The 19,954-nt window shown below is 36.5% G+C and overlaps 1 protein-coding gene and 7 non-coding genes across 8 annotated transcripts in view; 4 read left to right on the top strand and 4 right to left on the bottom strand.

Moving 5' to 3' along the window:
- The window catches only part of DHX37 (DEAH-box helicase 37), a 324,396-nt gene extending 324,031 nt beyond the window's left edge, over positions 1–365 (top strand). The window contains exon 28 of the mRNA XM_053701847.1: positions 1–365. This exon is cut by the window's left edge and continues 61 nt beyond it. Coding sequence (XP_053557822.1) covers positions 1–22 — 22 coding nt within the window. The 3' untranslated portion in view covers positions 23–365.
- Positions 366–12,985: 12,620 nt separating this feature from the next.
- Positions 12,986–13,057, bottom strand: TRNAA-UGC (transfer RNA alanine (anticodon UGC)). The gene has a single exon. It is a non-coding gene; the product is annotated as a tRNA-Ala (tRNA).
- A 230-nt stretch (positions 13,058–13,287) lies between these two features.
- On the top strand, positions 13,288–13,359 carry TRNAD-GUC (transfer RNA aspartic acid (anticodon GUC)). Its single transcript has one exon. It is a non-coding gene; the product is annotated as a tRNA-Asp (tRNA).
- A 158-nt stretch (positions 13,360–13,517) lies between these two features.
- TRNAF-GAA (transfer RNA phenylalanine (anticodon GAA)) lies at positions 13,518–13,590 on the top strand. Its single transcript has one exon. It is a non-coding gene; the product is annotated as a tRNA-Phe (tRNA).
- A 151-nt stretch (positions 13,591–13,741) lies between these two features.
- Positions 13,742–13,813, bottom strand: TRNAD-GUC (transfer RNA aspartic acid (anticodon GUC)). The gene has a single exon. It is a non-coding gene; the product is annotated as a tRNA-Asp (tRNA).
- A 338-nt stretch (positions 13,814–14,151) lies between these two features.
- Positions 14,152–14,223, bottom strand: TRNAA-UGC (transfer RNA alanine (anticodon UGC)). Its single transcript has one exon. It is a non-coding gene; the product is annotated as a tRNA-Ala (tRNA).
- Positions 14,224–14,305: 82 nt separating this feature from the next.
- Positions 14,306–14,377, bottom strand: TRNAD-GUC (transfer RNA aspartic acid (anticodon GUC)). The gene has a single exon. It is a non-coding gene; the product is annotated as a tRNA-Asp (tRNA).
- Positions 14,378–15,719: 1,342 nt separating this feature from the next.
- Positions 15,720–15,792, top strand: TRNAF-GAA (transfer RNA phenylalanine (anticodon GAA)). Its single transcript has one exon. It is a non-coding gene; the product is annotated as a tRNA-Phe (tRNA).
- The last annotated feature ends 4,162 nt before the right edge of the window (positions 15,793–19,954 follow it).

Below are 19,954 nucleotides of genomic sequence, written 5' to 3'. Positions count from 1 at the left end.
TTGGCCACCAATCAAATCATGAGCCAGTTAATTTGGCACAGCATTCGCTAATAGTTTACACATTCAAAAAATGGCGAAAGCGCATTGGATTATAAAGTATTTATACAACTAAAACTGATTCTACAAAATTGTCCACATGTTTGCCATGAGACTTGTTGATGGAATGTTCTTACTTTTATTATATGGTACATTATTACAATGTATGGATTTATTAATATTACTTTTCTAATAAAGCATGCAAGCTTTTCAGTTTCACTCTATACATATTGTAATATATGTAAATAACAATTCTGTGATAAAACTATCTCTTTGTGCTCATTGTAATATTTTGAAAATAAAGACACTTGATTTGTTTAAAAAAAAAAGTGTAACCCCTTTAATGTCAGGAGCACCCATTGACTGTGACTGACACACACACACCTTTGTTTAACCCATGGTAACCCAATGTCAGTTTTCAGGACCCGCTAATATTCACAATTTTCTCAATGGAATATGAGCAGCTCAGAACTTGTGGTTACCTAACCTAGTGTTTCTCACCCTTTGCAGCAAGTACCCGATAAGCTTAGGTTTTTGCTGTTCGTATCAGCGATTGCAACGCATAAATATTATTAGGTTAAAAAAAGAGCCTAAAGTGACACAGTAGTTTCCATTCTGCACTGTGCCTTACACTGGCCTTGTAAATCATGAACTTGCTGATAGCATAGTCAACATAGCCCTTGCTCAGAAAAACATAATTTATGTAAGAATTTACCTGATAAATTAATTTCTTTCATATTGGCAAGAGTCCATGAGCTAGTGACGTATGGGATATACATTCCTACCAGAAGGGGCAAAGTTTACCAAACCTCAAAATGCCTATAAATACACCCCCCACCACAACCACAATTCAGTTTAACGAATAGCCAAGAAGTGGGGTGATAAGAAAGGAGCGAAAGCATCAACAAGGAATGGGAATAATTGTGCTTTATACAAAAAAATCATAACCACCATAAAAAAGGGTGGGTCTCATGGACTCTTGCCAATATGAAAGAAATAAATTTAACAGGTAAATTCTTACATAAATTATGTTTTCTTTCATGTAATTGGCAAGAGTCCATGAGCTAGTGACGTATGGGATAGCAAATACCCAAGATGTGGAACTCCACGCAAGAGTCACTAGAGAGGGAGGGATAAAAATAAAGACAGTCAATTCCGCTGAAAAATTAATCCACAACCCAAATCAAAAGTTTTAATCTTTATAATGAAACTGAAATTATAAGCAGAAGAATCAAACTGAAACAGCTGCCTGAAGAACTTTTCTACCAAAAACTGCTTCTGAAGGAGAGAAAACATCAAAATGGTAGAATTTAGTAAAAATATGCAAAGAAGACCAAGTTGCTGCTTTGCAAATCTGATCAACAGAAGCTTCATTCTTAAAAGCCCATGAAGTGGAAACTGACCTAGTAGAATGAGCCGTAATCCTCTGAGGCGGGGTTTTACCCGACTCCAAATAAGCATGATGAATCAAAAGCTTTAACTAAGATGTCAAAGAAATGGCAGAAGCCTTCTGACCTTTCCTAGAACCAGAAAAGATAACAAATAGACTAGAAGTCTTTCTGAAATCTTTAGTAGCTTCAACATAATATTTCAAAGCTCTTACCACATCCAAAGAATGTAAAGATCTCTCCAGAGAATTCTTAGGATTAGGACACAACGAAGGGACAACCATTTCTCTACTAATGTTGTTGGAATTCACAACTTTAGGTAAAAATTTAAATGAAGTCCACAAAACCGCCTTATCCTGATGAAAAATCAGAAAAGGAGACTCACAAGAAAGAGCAGATAATTCAGCAGAAGAGAGAGCCAAAAGGAACAATACTTTCCCAGAAAGTAATTTAATGTCCAGAGAATGCATAGGCTCAAACGGAGGAGCCTGTAAAGCCTTCAAAACCAAATTAAGACGCCAAGGAGGAGAGATTGACTTAATGACAGGCTTGATACGAACCAAAGCCTGTACAAAACAATGAATATCAGGAAGATTAGCAATTTTTCTGTGGAACAGAACAGAAAGAGCAGAGATTTGTGCTTTCAAGGAACTTGCAGACAAACCCTTATCTAAACCATCCTGAAGAAACTGTAAAATTCTAGGAATTCTAAAAGAATGCCAAGAGAATTTATGAGAAGAACACCATGAAATGTAAGTCTTCCAAACTCGATAATAAATCTTTCTAGACACAGATTTACGAGCCTGCAACATAGTATTAATCACTGAGTCAGAGAAACCTCTATGACTAAGCACTAAGCGTTTAATCTCCATACCTCCAAATTTAATGATTTGAGATCCTGATGGAAAAATGGGCCTTGAGATAGAAGGTCTGGCCTTAACGGAAGTGGCCAAGGTTGGCAACTGGACATCCGAACAAGATCCGCATACCAAAACCTGTGTGGCCATGCTGGAGCCACCAGCAGTACAAACGAACGCTCCATTATGATTTTGGAAATCACTCTTGGAAGAAGAACTAAAGGCGGAAAGATATAAGCAGGTTGATAACTCCAAGGAAGTGTCAACGCATCCACTGCTTCCGTCTGAGGATCCCTGGACAGATACCTGGGAAATTTCCTGTTTAGATGAGAAGCCATCAGATCTATTTCTGGAAGCCCCCACAGCTGAACAATCTGAAAAACACATCTGGGTGAAGAGACCACTCTCCCGGATGTAAAGTCTGGCGACTGAGATAATCTGCTTCCCAATTGTCTACACCTGGGATATGGACCGCAGAAATTAGACAGGAGCTGGATTCTGCCCATGCAAGTATCTGAGATACTTCTTTCATAGCTTGAGGACTGTGAGTCCCACCTTGATGATTGACATACGCCACGGTTGTGACATTGTCTGAAAACAAATAAACGGTTCTCTCTTCCGAAGAGACCAAAATCGAAGAGCTCTGAGAATCGCACGGAGTTCCAAAATATTGATTGGTAATCTCGCCTCTTGAGATTTCCAAACCCCCTGCGCTGTCAGAGATCCCCAGACAGCTCCCCAACCTTAAAGACTCGCATCTGTTGTGATCACAGTCCAGGCTGGACGAACAAAGAGGCCCCTTGAACTAAACGATGGTGATCTAACCACCAAGTCAGAGATAGTCGAATCTTGGGATTTAAGGATATTAATTGTGATATCTTTGTATAATCCCTGCACCATTGGCTCAGCATACAAAGCTGAAGAGGTCTCATGTGAAAACGAGCAAAGGGGATTGCGTCCGATGCTGCCGTCATGAGACCTAAAACCTCCATGCACATAGCTACTGAAGGGAATGATTGAAACTGAAGGTTCCGACAAGCTGAAACCAATTTCAGACGCCTTTTGTCTGTTAGAGACAAAGTCATGGATTCTGAATCTACGGTATTTGGAATCCTAAAAAGGTTACCCATGTCTGAGGAATCAAGGAACTTTTTGGTAAATTGATCCTCCAACCATGTCTTTGAAGAAACAACACTAGTTGATTTGTGTGAGATTCTGCAGAATGTAAAGACTGAGCAAGTACCAAGATATCGTCCAAATAAGGAAACACTGCAATACCCCGCTCTCTGATTACAGAGAGTAGGGCACCGAGAACCTTTGAAAAGATCCTTGGAGCTGTTGCTAGGCCAAAAGGAAGAGCAACAAATTGGTAATGCTTGTCTAGAAAAGAGAATCTCAGGAACTGATAGTGATCTGGATGAATCGGAATATGAAGATATGCATCCTGTAAGTCTATTGTGGACATATAATGCCCTTGCTGAACAAAAGGCTAAATAGTCCTTATAGTCACCATCTTGAAAGTTGGTATTCTTACATAACGATTCAAAATTTTTAGATCCAGAACTGGTCTGAAAGAATTCTCCTTCTTTGGAACAATGAACAGATTTGAATAAAACCCCAGACCCCGTTCCTGAAAAGGAACTGGCACAATTACCCCAGATAACTCCAGGTCTGGAACACACTTCAGGAAAGCCTGAGCCTTTACTGGGTTCACTGGAATGCGTGAGAAAGAAACTTCTCACAGGCGGTCTTACTTTGAAACCTATTCTGTACCCTTGAGAAACAATGTTCTGAATCCAATGATTTTGGATTGAATTGATCCAAACATCCTTGTAAAATCTTAGTCTGCCCCCTACCAGCTGCGCTGGAATGAGGGCCACACCTTCATGCGGACTTGGGGGCTGATTTTGATTTTTTAAATGGCTTGGATTTATTCCAGACTGGAGAAGGCTTCCAATTGGAAACCGTTCCCTTAGGGGAAGGGTCAGGTTTCTGTTCCTTATTTTGACAAAAGGAACGAAAACTGTTAGCAGCCATAAATTTACCCTTAGATTTTTTATCCTGAGGCAAAAAAAGCTCCCTTCCCCCCAGTGACAGTTGAAATAATAGAATCCAACTGAGAACCAAATAATTTATTACCTTGGAAAGAGAGATATAGCAACGATGATTTAGAAGTCATATCAGCATTCCAAGATTTAAGCCATAAAGCTCTTCTAGCTAAAATAGCTAAAGACATATATCTGACATCAATTCTAATGATATCAAAAATGGCATAAAAAATTAAATTATTAGCATGTTGAATTAGCTTAACAATGCTATACACATTATGATCTGGTACTTGTTGTGCTAAAGTTTCCAACCAAAAAGTTGAAGCAGCAGCAACATCAGCCAAAGAAATAGCAGGCCTAAGAAGATGACCTGAACATAAATAAGCTTTACTTAGATAAGATTCAAGTTTCCTATCTAAAGGATCTTTAAAAGAAGTACTATCTGCCGTAGGAATAGAAGTACGTTTAGCAAGAGTAGAGATGGCCCCATTAACTTTGGGGATCTTTTCCCAAAACTCCAATCTATCAGTCGGCAAAGGATACAGTTTCTTAAACCTTGAAGAAGGAGTAAAAGAAGTACCCAGTCTATTCCATTCCCTAGAAATTACATCTGAAATAGCATCAGGAACTGGAAAAACCTCTGGAATAACTACATGAGGTTTAAAAACCGAATTTAAACGTTTACTGGTTTTAATATCAAGAGGACTAGTCTCCTCCATATCTAATGCAATCAACACCTCTTTTAATAAGGAACGAATATACTCCATTTTAAATAAGTATGAAGATTTGTCAGTGTCGATATCTGAGGCAAAATCTTCTGAACCAAATAGATCCTCATCAGAGATAGGAAAATCAGAATGCTGTCGGTCATTTAAAAATTCATCAAATTTATGAGAAGTTTTAAAAGACCTTTTACGTTTATTAGAAGGTGGTATGACAGACAAAGCGTTCTGAATGGAATTGGAAACAAATTATCTCACATTAACAGGAATATCCTGAACATTAGATGTAGAAGGAACAACAACAGGTAATGGATTACTACTAATGGAAATATTGTCTGCATTTGAAAGTTTATCATGACAACTAACAAACTACAGCCGGTGGAACAGTTACAAGTTTACAACAAATGCACTTAGCTTTGGTAGAACCGACATCAGGCAGCAGGATTCCAGTATTAGATTCTGAGACAGGCTCAGATTGAGACATCTTGCAATATGTAATAGAAAAAACAACATATAAAGCAAAATTATCAATTTCCTTATATGACAGTTTCAGGAATGGGAAAAAATACAAACAAAATAAGCCTCTGGAAACAAGAAGCAAAATGAAATAAGGACTTAAATAATGTCAAAAAATCTGGCGCCAAGTATGACGCCCACAACTGACAAAATATATTTTGGCGCCAAGAACCTCTGCAACAAACACGAGCGTCATAGATGACGCAACTGCGTGAAAACTCTCGGCGCCAACTAAGACGCCGGAAATGACAAAATTACTTCAACAAACGTAATTATCGCGCCAAAAAAGTATTGCGCCAAGAATGACGCAATAAATTATAGCATTTTGCGCTCCCGCGAGCCTAACAGCCCGCAATTTAGAAAAGAGTCAATTTGAAAATTGTCAGTTTCATTTTGGGAAATGCATAAAAAAAATATTTCTTACCTGACAGTCTGAAAGAAGGAAATATACTGATTAACTTGAATCATGGCAAATATAAGTACACATATTGGGAACACAGGGGCACAAGATATGCTACTTTTAAATCAGGTTTTTCCCATAGGTCCACCTTTGCAGGGAATAGGGGGGACACCTTACAACAGCCAAGAGAGATACCCTGTACGGGGCAACCGCACACAGACCAAATACAAATAAATAGTGTGGTAAACTTATCCTCAACTACATTGACTAAAGACCAAATAGATGTATTGTCTCTGGGTTTAGGTTTTGCACCTACCACAAGCTTTGACATTTTCCAAACACTCATTGACATCAACAAATTTGTAAGGAACATCACACTAAAGAAACATTTTGCAGACACTCCATATGAGATCACTCACTCTGAATTAGCTAGTGCCCACACTACAACATGTACAGGTATAAATACATTTTCAGAAGTCTGTGATCTTATATCTCTACAAAATCTAGCTATAGAGAGTAATAGTGCATCTGGAACATTGAATAGGGCTTTTTCATTCAAAAATAAATCTACCTTCTACCCGATACAAAACAGAGGGCCAATAATAGAGACATTCCACGCACGTGTAGAGTCAGATCTGCAGAAATTGAAGGAGACCATAGATAGACAAGCAAATAATTTGACTAAAAGACAATCTCAAGCACTTAGGTCATTACAACAACAACCAAATCTTGTGATTAGACCGTCAGACAAGGGCGGCACTATTGTAGTCCTTGACAGGAAAGACTATGTATCAGAAGCTCTTAGACAGCTAAATAATCCTTCAGACTATTCACTTTTACCCAGAAATCCAACAAATGAGTATAAGAAACTCTTATGTGGTATCCTAGACGATGGTGTTGAACATGTTTTTTTGGATGAAAATACAGCAGACTATCTTTATGTCAAGTATCCTAGGATCCCAGTGTTCCATATGTTCCCCAAGGTCCATAAATCACTAACTAACGTAAAGGGCCGCCCAATAGTCAGCGGTATAGATTCTTTATTTGAAAGATTGTCCCAGTGGCTTGATGCCATTTTACAACCGTTGGTTAACCAACTACCCTCATACACCAGAGATTCAAAGCATGTACTTAATCTACTAACTTACACAAATTGGCAAACAAACTATCACTGGCTTTCAGTGGATGTGGTCTCTCTATATTCTAGAATTCCACACAATAGAGGTATTGAGGCAGTTAGGTACTTTTTGACTACACATACAGAATACACACCGGATTTTCAAGACTATGTTTTGAGAATCCTAGAGTTTCTTCTGACTCACAATTTTTTCACTTTTGAAGGGCAATACTATGTTCAGAGATGTGGAACGGCCATGGGGGCGAAATACGCCCCCTCCTATGCAAATTTATTTCTTGGCAAATGGGAGCTAGATAACATCTTTGACCATAGTAACCCATACAGATCACATATTTGTTTTTTTAAACGCTACATAGATGACCTCCTTTTTATCTGGTCAGGGTCACCTGTAGATATACAGTCTTTCATTGAAATGATTAACAATAACGATTTAAACCTAAGTTTCACTTACATTACAGACACAAAGTCTATTAATTACTTAGACTTATGCCTTACAGGAGAAAGCAGTGGACAAATCACCTCTAAAGTATATCGCAAGCCCATCTCAGGCAACACCCTCCTGCACGCTTCCAGTTGCCATCCCAAAAATACATCATATGCTGTTGCAAAGGGCCAATTTTCTAGGCTAAAGAGGAACTGTAGCAACACTGTGGATTATGTGCAGGAGGCTGATTGCCTTGAGAAGAGGCTTAAAGAAAGAAAATATACACGCAGGCATATCAAACAAGCTAGATAGGGACCAACTTTTGAAAGACAAACCCAAACAAATACACAGTGATTTTCAAGGTGTACACTTTGTGACAACATACAGTACACAATACTCACAGATTTGTAATATAGTGAGGAAACATTTCCCTCTATTGGCAGCTGATGATAAGCTGATTGACACCGTAAAACAAGGGGTCAGGTGTTCATACAAAAAAAGCCCCACATTAGCATCTATGCTGTCGCCCACAGAACTTAAACAGACATCACAACCTACTAGCTCATGGCTACAACATTTAGGTATGTTTAAATGCGGCCATAAAAAGTGTAAACCCTGTGATTTTGTTTGGGTTACTAAAGAATTTACTTCTACAACCACTGGTCAGACATATCCCATCAAAACCTGTCTCAATTGCCAAAGTACAGATGTCATATATATTATTATATGCACCTTATGTAATATCCAGTATGTAGGGTTAACCTCGAGGGACATCAATTCACGCATCAGGGAACACTTTTCCACTATCACTAAAGGCACGTCCAGTACACCTCTGGTTCAACATTTTGCTACTAAACACAGATGTAGCCTAAACTCTTTTAAGTGGCTGGCAATAGAACAAGCCAAGGTGCCTAAGAGGGGTGGCAATCTAGAGAATATACTTGCCAAAAGGGAAGTATATTGGATCTATACGTTAAAAAACAGATTACCTTTAGGATTAAACTCCAGATATGATTTAATTAATTTCTGGGAATAGCCTCATTAGCTACTCCTGTAGTAATGTCTACCATGCCCTATATAATATATAGTATAATATATTATACATTTCATGCACAATTTATTTACCATTCTGTGCAATTACTGGAGTCACTGCAACTATTGGTTTATATATTTTCACCTCAATGTAGCTTTACATATAAACATCCATAAGTATAACTGTTTATCATTAGGATTTTACCATGTTGTAGTTGGTATTTATACTTACATATATACTACTTTACAGTCTCATAGTATTAGTTATTTAGGACCACATTAATTAGGGCACATATCATACAAGAGTACATACACTTTACTTCAGCGTTTTTTACTTCTATTTTATTATTTTTTCATTCCTTATTCTTTTATTCCTTATCTCTTTTGACTTTCATTCACATTTGAATTATATATCATCTTCCTTCCCCAAATCCTCTTATTTTATCCTCCAATACACAATTCCCAAGGCTTACATAGTATTCCAACGAGCCAAAAGCACAAGTATATAAACATATTGTGCATAGATACCAGAGTATACATTCTATTATTATTTATCTGGTAGGCAGGGGTATAAACAGTACATGATTAAGTATTTGGAGTGTTAAGTGTTATGTGGTAAAACCTATTATACATTTTGTACCGTATTGTGTAGTATAGTATATGACATGTGTATGTTTTCTATTGCTACATTTTCATAGCATTCTGTACGGTCTATAGGGCCAGTGTCTTTAACATTTCTAACATTCATATTATCTACTAATGTTGCTTTGGAGATTATACTACTTTGTACATATATTGATCTGCTAATGTATATACACGTGTTGTTCCATATCCAGGGAATCAAGGGTTAATTCCCTTTCTACCTGTGGAGTGTGGGCGTATTTTGAATTTGTATCTTTGTCCAATCACATTTTACTATTACCTTTTTAAGTATGCACTCACCTGCATGACACCTATGGCTATGATTACGGCTGCTGGCCGAAACATGTAAGCCCTGGTGTCACGCTCACACACCTTCTCTGTTTGTGCTGTTTCTATAGCCTGTTTGGCGTTTTAATCAAGCCTAATAAAATTGGATTTTATTATACATACAAGCTGGATCCTGCCTTCTTTGTGACTGTTCGTATTCACACCAGCTAGGGATCCGCTTTAGCCCCTGTTCACCTGTATCCAGTTGTAAACCCGGGTGAAGACAGAGAGCACCGCCCCCCGACCGGAGAATCCTGTGACGTCACGATTGACGCTGAAAGTCTGCATGGCAAGCCAGAAGCGCTGCTGGAGTCTCATGTGAGTGCCGGTTACTTGGAGCTATTAGCCCACCGACAAGGTTTCGGTCTGACCACGTAGGTCCCCCGGCATATCCAGAGCACCTTTATGAAAAGTATTATACAGCCAAGTCGTAACTACAGGGGCGGCAGAGCTCATTTGGGGTAAGTCCCGGGTACAACGAAATAGACTGTTGCATATGTTTGTTTGCAGTGGATTTTGCATGTTTGAAGAGCACTTCTCATCTTTTCACATTTCTCAAATATAAGTACAAACATATATTTAGAACTTTACATATAAAGTGCCAAACCATAGCTGAGAGCATACCCCCCAACTGTCCTGATTTTTGCGGGACAGTCCCGATTTTAGGGGTCTGTCCCCCTGTCCCGGGTTGCTAGCCATCTGTCCCGATTTGCCCCTGGCATTTAAAAAAAAATTAAAAAAAATTTTTTTAAATTCTGCAGGGCCCATACTCAGAAGCAGCTGGCTTTTCTCTGACAGGGTTAGATACCTGTTAGATTCCCTGTGGAAAAGGAATGGTGTGTGGGTTAAGCAGGAGTAAGAAGGCTGTATACACTCTGACCACGGGTAATGGTGACCTCTCTAACCTACCTCTGGTAGTGATGATGTCTAACCCCCGGTGATAATACTAGCATGCCTTCAGTTTTATACAATGAGCAATGCTAATACCAGGGTAACAAACAGTGGCAGCCGCAGACTGCCAGCTAATGTGCTTGCCAACCCCAGGACCCCATACAATGAATTACAGATACCCATATATGATGTAGTGTGTGTGTCTATCTGTATCCATAACTGTGTGTGTGTATGGGTATGTATACGTTTATGCTATGTAGTGTGTGTGTGTGTGTGTGTGTGTGTGTGCATGTATAAATGTAAGCTATGTAGTGTGTGTATGTGTATCTGCATGTATAAGTGTATGCTATGTAGTGTGTGTCTGCATGTATAAGTGTATACTATGTAGTGTCTGTGTATCTGCCTGTATAAGTGTATGCTGCCTGTATAAGTGTATGCTATGTAGTGTGTGTGTATCTTTGTGTGTAAGTGTATGCTATGTAGTGTGTGTGTATCTTCATGTGTAAGTGTATGCTATGTAGTGTGTATCTGCATGTATAAGTGTATGCTATGTAGTTTGTGTGTATCTGCATGTATAAGTGTATACTATGTAGTGTGTGTGTGTATATATGTGTATGCTATGTAGTGTGTGTGTATCTGCATGTATAAGTGTATGCTATGTAGTGTGTGTGTATCTGCATGTGTAAGTGTATGCTACGTAGTGTGTTACTGTGCATTTTTGCTGACTTTAAAGGCCAGAATCTAGAATATTAATGGGGAATGCAGAGAGCAGTTTTAAAGAATTTATTATTAAATGTCCAATTAAGATAAAAATATTTAGCAATGTCTTTGCAAAGGCTTAATAAATACATAGCTCACATAGCCATACCAGTGGTTTGAGCTTGTGTTTGATTTGCTGCCTGTGTATTAAAATATAGGACTTTATTTAGAATTTTATTTATATTACTTTGGTCTTATGATTTTTTTTTAAGCCGTGCCCACCACATTTAATTTTTTTGCTGTGGGGGGCCCTCTTTTGAATTTTGAAATGTTGGGAGGTATGTGAGAGTGTCCTAAATAAGTACAAAACATATATTTAGAACTTAACATATAAAGTGTCAAACCATAGCTGAGAGTGTATTAAATAAAAGAAAACATACTTACCAAAATACACTCATCTATATAAAGTAGATAGCCAAACCAGTACTGAAACGAGAATCAGTAGAGGTAATGGTATATAAGAGTATATCGTAAATCTGAAAAGGGAGGTAGGAGATGAATCTCTATGACCGATAACAGAGAACCTATGAAATAGATCCCCGTTAAGATGGCCATTGTATTAAAGGATTACTTTCTGTTATAATTTTTAAGCTAAACAACTAACATATTAAAGTTAATAAACATTAATTAAAACCTACTGACCTATAGTTTCTCCAAACCGAAATTTCATAACGTTCTAAAAGTTATATCTTTTATTCGCCGATGATGTCACGTTATCCTGCCCACTATTTTCAGCACTGCATGTTCAAAATACTTAAACCAATAACTTTGTGTTTGAAGCGCCATTTTGAAACCTAGGTATTGTAAACGGATTGGTACAGAGCAAAGGATACCCACGGAGTGGGTTTGGAAAACAATTAAATTTGCAGACAAGATTTCTGATATACGGTAGAGATATGTTAATGAAATACTATTGATAAAAAGCGTATTTGGAGTAGTTAGTTAGTTAGTTAGTTAGTTAGAGTGGCCCTTTAAATAGGTAATACTCCCTTCACATCCCTCTGACATTCACTGTACTCTGAGAGGAACCGGGTTTCAGCCTGCTGAGAAGCGCATATCAACGTAGAAATCTAGCACAAACTTACTTCACCACCTCCATAGGAGGCAAAGTTTGTAAAACTGATTTGTGTGTGGGTAGGTGTATTTATAGGCATTTTGAGGTTTGGGAAACTTTGCCCCTCCTGGTAGGAATGTATATCCCATACGTCACTAGCTCATGGACTCTTGCCAATTACATGAAAGAAATGTCATTTGAGAAAAATACAGCATTCGTATCTGAGTGTTTATCTGATAATCTTTAAATAAATAAAAATAATTTATACAACAAAGAAATTGCTTAAAAGTTATATCCATAGATTTAGAAATGAAACGCTGACCACATGTTTATAAAATACATATTCTACGTATTATCCATAATCGCAAATTCCATAAATCAAATTAAAACGTAATTTTTTTCGCTAGAGGGTTTAATAAGGCATTACAATATACTTCAAATGACACATTCATTGTCACTAGGAAAAGTATGATAGTATCGGGAAAATGCAGTTGATTTATTCCTTCTGCCTTTTAAATATATTATCATTGTACTAAGTTACAATATGAATTATATTTTTATTGAAAAAAATAAAACGATATACATTTAGTTCCATAACTATGCAAAATTATAATAAATCAACGCATCTTAAAGTGTTGTTTGTTGTATTAATTGTCAGAGTGTAAGTTACACCACTCAACGAGCAGGATTTTCGAAATGAGAAGTAGCCTAGGAGAAATAAAGGATGGGCTGATTGAGGTGTGGAAAAAAGTGGAGATGCCGGGGATTGAACCCGGGGCCTCATACATGCAAAGCATGCGCTCTACCACTGAGCTACATCCCCTTCCATATAGACTATTATGTATTTCCGAACTGAGTCATGTAAACGTGCTGTAAGAGATATACTCAGAGCAAGATAACAGTACGCCAGCAACGTTATATTCATTGAGAAACTGTGCTTATACTTGTTACAATAGTGGGGAATATCCGTGTCGCTGCACACCATGGTTCGAAAAAGTTTTTTAGGTTTTTCAGATTCATTAGATGCACAAATTGAAGCTTATTATCAGTAATTCCTCGTTAGTATAGTGGTGAGTATCCCCGCCTGTCACGCGGGAGACCGGGGTTCGATTCCCCGACGGGGAGGCTATGTTTTTCAGTTCTACTGAAATCATAATTGTATATATATATTTTACTAAAATTTGAATACAAACTAATTTTTGTAACTGTTTAGTCAGTACCAGTATTTACAACTCCCACCTGCGCTTGTGTCTTATATTCAATACTCAGAAGAAGCAAAAGTCGCCGAAATAGCTCAGTTGGGAGAGCGTTAGACTGAAGATCTAAAGGTCCCTGGTTCGATCCCGGGTTTCGGCAGATATTTTTGCTGTCTAGTGATTATCTCGATTTTACTTATTGGATATCTCGAAAAATTAACACAAATATACGTTCTAAAACTAACAAAGGTACAATTTATATCAGTATGGCTTGGGGAAAAAAATAAATACATAAAAAAAAAAAAATACTCCTCCCCGTCGGGGAATCGAACCCCGGTCTCCCGCGTGACAGGCGGGGATACTCACCACTATACTAACGAGGATTAGATAGGAAGCACATCGTAAAAACTATTTTTTTGTATTATTTGAGAATCCTCTCGTAATGATATATTTATCTTCTAAATTATTGTCAAACAATTACAATAAAGACACCAGTTTAGAAAACGTATGTTATCATGGGCTACTGGTATTTACTTTTGTGAAAGTAAAGCCTGTTTTCTGAGGTTCCTCTGATAAAGCAATATATATATTTTAATTTGCTGACAAATAATTAAAATAAAGATACCAGTTTAGAAAACATGTGAATAGATTTCCTTCAACTGTCGAATAAATTCAGGATGTATTTAGTTGTATAAATAAATACATTGGTAAAATACCATTGTGGAGATGCCGGGGATTGAACCCGGGGCCTCATACATGCAAAGCATGCGCTCTACCACTGAGCTACATCCCCATTTAAGACTAGGAAGGTCATGTTCAATTTATATTTTATTACTCACCAATATCTATAAAGGGAAATGACAAAATATGATATCCTCCCCGTCGGGGAATCGAACCCCGGTCTCCCGCGTGACAGGCGGGGATACTCACCACTATACTAACGAGGATTAGACATGTAACACTCTGGGAAAAACCGTTCTTATATATCACTGTATCATTCGACCATATCTTCCAACATTTACCTTTATCATTCATGCCTCACCATTCATTTCTGTTTGGATTGTTATGCCATTTGTGTATGTCTGGTTTAAACGTTGCTTATTGGCTTGAATTCTACAATACTACGACGAAGATACGTTTTCCAAAAGGATAAATCTTAGTACTAAATAAAAATGAAGAATGAGCAATGTATTATTAAAAAAACAGGACTTGTCATGAGGTGTAAACAGCTTCACCTAAAATAGCAAATAACGCATAGGCATCTAAATCACAAACGTATAAGCTTTACACCATGTAGGATTTCTCATTATTTAGAATAAAGGCTCATCACGCTAAAAGACTGAGGATACGGAATTAGAAAGTTGACAAGCACTTTTTTAATCTCTCAGACTAACACAGCGCATAACTATGACATCATTTCAGTGGTTGCTTGTATTAATTATTCATTTATCTCAGTAATAATCTCATTCTAGAAGATGTAATATAGCTAGACTTGCCTGGTTTACATATGTCTTCTACAGTTCTGATCTAGAAGTATAAATCGTACTTTATACATGTATGAATTAAGATTGAATGGGGAAAATGTTTTTACAATCTATATATTTGTACAGTATATTAATAACTTTGTATGTCACCTAACTGTACTTTAAAATCTGATATAGGATTACAGAATCCTCGAATGTTCACATATTGAAAATATGGTGAAGTCTATATTATAAACTGACAAGGGCAGTATGACCATTAGAATGTATTCACTTTTATAATTATAGGGACCACTCTTTCTCTTTTTTCACGCACTACAATTCAGAGTAATATTTATATTTTTTCAGTTCACTGACACTTACCTGCATTTACATTAATATTGGGTATCCTTACCCTCATAGTATTCACTTGATTTTTTTTTTTGCACATGGACAAGTATATATCACACATTTCAAACACAACTCACCGGTCATGCCTGTCCAATCAGAGCTTTAGACCATGTAGGATTTCTCATTTATTAAGAATAAAGGCTCATGACGCTAAAAGACTGAGGATACGGAATTAGAAAGTTGGCAGGCACTCTTTTAATCTCTCAGGCTAACTGGTTAAGTAACTTCCTACATAGGATGATGGAACATATGTATAGTATGTATATACCGTAGGAATAGCACAAAAGGCAGAAGCTTATACACAGGTCATCAATGAGTAAAAACTGATGTAAAATAACCTGCATAAAATATAAATAGTAATTCCACTGTACTTCCCAAATATGGGTGATAATCATTAAAGTTTGTTAATGGAAACGTAGCCGAAATAGCTCAGTTGGGAGAGCGTTAGACTGAAGATCTAAAGGTCCCTGGTTCGATCCCGGGTTTCGGCAGTTATTTTTGTATTTAGGTTTAGCAGGCATTAAAACTGTAATAACATTACCAATGACCATTATTGAAAAAATTATGTCTTTTAACAATTCTTAATATTTATTTAAACTGACTACAATTTTATATTAAGAGAAAATACATATTAAGAAAATGATTTATGTTTTTCAGAAGACAGTTCAATATATATATATATATATATATATATTTATGCTTTATAAGAGAGATTCCATAGTAACCGCAATAAGGTTACTACCTTATAGACAGGGATTTCAGCACATCTTTTTAATAAACCGCTGAAACAAATGTCCAGCTCCGCTTAATAGCGGTAGGTGGATACTGCCCTCATTTACCACTCACCTGTAAGCCATCTCAAGAGTGTCTCTGATAAACAAAGTAAAATATGATTAGAACTCATGAACCAATAAAACAGAGAATCGTTGGTTGGGAAATGTCTAAGCACAGATTTAGCTGTACAATTTTATTAAATGGAAATCACATGAAGCAGCATAATAAATAGTCCGACTGTGAGCTAGCTGAACTGACAACACCTCCACTAGTGGGTGGTTACGAGCAAAGCGTAAAATCTGTCACCATAGTGAACCATGAGGATCTATGTCAGTAAAGTAGCCTGCAAGAGCATACACAAAATCACATTAGCAATACATCCATATGTGTGGGAATGTCTCCCAGTATTGTGCACAATACTTAAACAAACAGTAAATAACAGGTTAATTCCAATCTAAATAAATAAAGACTTTTTTGACTGTAAAGGGTAATACCACAACTCCAGTAACAGCGGACACCACCAATATAATTAAAGGTATCAGGCGTCTTGTTATAGTGAATCTGGATCTATGTGTGTATAACCCAATTTTACAGGCTGATTGGATTTTCCATAAAATTAATGGTATGTTAACAATGGTTGCGTTTTATCAGGCTATCAAATAGCAAGTAGAGGCTATGGGGAAGAGGATTAACAACTCCAGTATTCAGCGGGCACCACCAATATTAAAAAGGTAACAGGTGTCATGAATATTAGTTTCCCTGGATCTATGTTAACGCTCCCCCAAAGCCTTTTAGTGTTATCTGTCACAGTAAGATAGCAAATACATAACACGGTTTGATACAATTAAAGTAATGAAGCAGTGTATATTCAACACCCATAGACAGAATTTCAGTTTCCAAAATTCAAATTGTCCCGCAAAGTAAATCCGTGTTTATACACAGTGCATCCAAAACCTTCCGGTATAATAAAGAGTTGCGGACTGATGTGTCAAAGTTAAGTCTTTATACTTGTAATACAACCGTATGTTCTGCTTTAGGTGGTTAGATATCCCAGCGTTGTTTCAATGTAAACTGGATCAGCTTGCTTCATTCTCCGTGATCCAAGGTTTTAAACAGCGTGGACGCTAACAGCGATCTGTCCAACAGACACGTCCACCTCCGCTCCTCACGTCACTGCCGACGCGCGTTTCACCCCCCACGTGACTGTCAGTAGTCATAGGGGTTTCCTCAGGGCAAAAGCAGATGCCGATTCTAAAGGCAACCGTATTGAGAACAGCCTTCTTTCGGCTCATAGGTGGATACGGACAGTAATAATAGCCAATAGGAATCCTTAAGTGAGCCGCAGCCCTCTTTTTTGTTTAGAGTAGAGGAAAAAGGGATATATATATACAGTGAATCAATTTGTTAGTAAACTGAAATAGGTCAATATTTACAAAAAATAGCAGTGTTGAGATCCAATGATCTAGTATCTTTACAAGAAATACTTATGCAATGTTCCGAACATTAATCAATCAAGGCCTTCAGCCTAAATATCAACTGAAAAAATCTGTATATGTAGATAGTCTAAAGATTGGTTCATGTGTATCTAATATGGGAACAAAAGTGTTACTTTTTTGTTTTATTTAGGAAACATCATTAGGGTGCATTGAAATAATTCTGTGTAGTTACATAATTTCATTTTTTATTTTATGTTTAGTTTTAAAAAATAATAGTACATTTGTTACAGAGGATTGAGTACATCTAAAAATCATTATAGTGAGTATATATAAAATCGGAAGGATGGAAATTATTAGGTATAATTATTAAGGGATGTCAAGTAAGGAACCTTATTTGAGAAATGAAGCAAATTCAAATTTCTCATTAAGTCCTTTAGGCATTACGGTCTGTAACTTGTACATCCATTCAGTTTCCTTCTTGAGAAGTACGTTATCAATATCGCCCCCTCTACCAAAAAGGGAGCATGATTCAATGCCTATTACCCTTAAGTCTAAAGGATTGCATTTATGAAATTTCATGAAGTGGAGTGCCACTCCACTTCTTATTTCACCCTCTTCTGCTGCCTTGATGTCGTCTCTGTGTTCAGAGACCCTATCTTTCAACATTCGTCTTGTTTTTCCTACATAGTAGGTCGGGCAGCTACAGGACAGTAGATAGATTACATTCTCAGTTTTACAGTTGATAAACTGTTTAATTTGATAAATGGTGGAAGTTGTGGAAAAAGTTTTTGTACGTACAATAAATTTACAGAACACGCAGTTGTCAGTATATTTATGAAAATCTTAGCAGTATTTTTCAAACAATGTGTGAGTATATGGCAGGAATATATTTAACAATCTTCCTTTAGACTGAGCCCACAATCAATATACTTCTACTAAGACAACAAATAAAATTAATATAAATACCTGAACTCTTTTATTTAGATAATATCCATGAACATCTTTGAAATATATTTGCAATAAAAGAAATATGAAATGATATTATATGCGTTTGAAAACTATTTAAATATGCTAGGCAATAGTATATCAGCTTATCTTAAACACCAGCCTTATTTATAAATGGCCCTTTTTTTATTTAACACAATGGGATTAAAAACCTTTAACATCTAAGCAATACAATTTTAACCTGTGCTTTTAAGCAATAGGATAATATATATATTCTGCTATTTAACTGTAATTTATCCTAATACAAAATTAACTGACAATATCAGAACTTGCATAGATGAGTTACTTAGCCAATCAGACACAGATTTAAACAATACCTAGAGCTTATGACTACCAATTTAAAATACAATATTTTTTATTTGACTCTGCCAGGCCCAGCAATAGTAATTGTTTACTTTAAATGCTTGCATACAAATAGGTAGGCTAAGAGCTATCTAGGACAATGACACACAGTTTAAAAGTATAATCTGCTCTTTAAATCTATTAACTGTAAAGGCTATGCATATGACTTATCTTACAAAACCCAGAAAACTGTATCTTTAAACTGCAGTGACTTTAAAATATCACATGTAATTAGCAGCCCTTTTCTTATACTCTATATATACGTTACCAAAATGATATCCAACTTCCCAAAATGATATCCAACTTCAAGATTTTTCACACCTCATATAAAATAAGTGTAATTGCAATGGAATAGGAGAAGTATGGCCCACTTTGTTTTTATAGTTTGACTGTGTCCCACGCAAAACAGTTTCAGTCAGTTACAAAACTCTGCAGCCATTGTCTCTTCACCCTTTCCTGCATAGCACTATATAGTGTAATCATTGGTGTGAAATATGGGTGGCCCTTCGAAACCTTGTCCCTCTATTGGATAACTGGATATCCCATTTCCAACAGCCAAAAATCTTTCTGGCTGTAGTTCTCTCGTGGCAACACCGGGTGGCATCACAAACAGACACAGCAACATTTGAAACAACTTAAATCACTATTTCTATGAAATGGTTATTCATTTTATCATAATTTACTGCAACAACTATTCACAATATTTGTTTTGGATAAGTTATATCTTAATGAATTTTCTGATCATTTTGATATGAAATATCAAATATATCTAACATTATATTAAAATAATTTATATTTCATTTAGTCTAACAGAAAATATATATCTCATAGTCATATCACATCAAAGTAACTTCCATATCTTCATCTCACTATATTTTAAAAGATGTATTTGAAACTTTATAAACATTTATTGCACATTCATATGATATGCTATTTCATTTCATGCAGGCATTCCATCTGAAATAAAGTAATAAGTGTCATTAATTATTTCTTTCCAGGTCCACAAGTATTTATTTATATTCTTAAAAACACAGAGGTTAAGTAAGATCTTTTATGTTTTCAAAACATATATATATATATATATATATATATATAT

This window comes from Bombina bombina, chromosome 2, assembly GCF_027579735.1.
Source record: "Bombina bombina isolate aBomBom1 chromosome 2, aBomBom1.pri, whole genome shotgun sequence".
NCBI classification, from domain to species: Eukaryota; Metazoa; Chordata; class Amphibia; order Anura; family Bombinatoridae; genus Bombina; species Bombina bombina.
The sequence above is the reverse complement of the archived record's forward strand: the minus strand, read 5'-3'. Positions and strand labels throughout refer to the sequence as shown.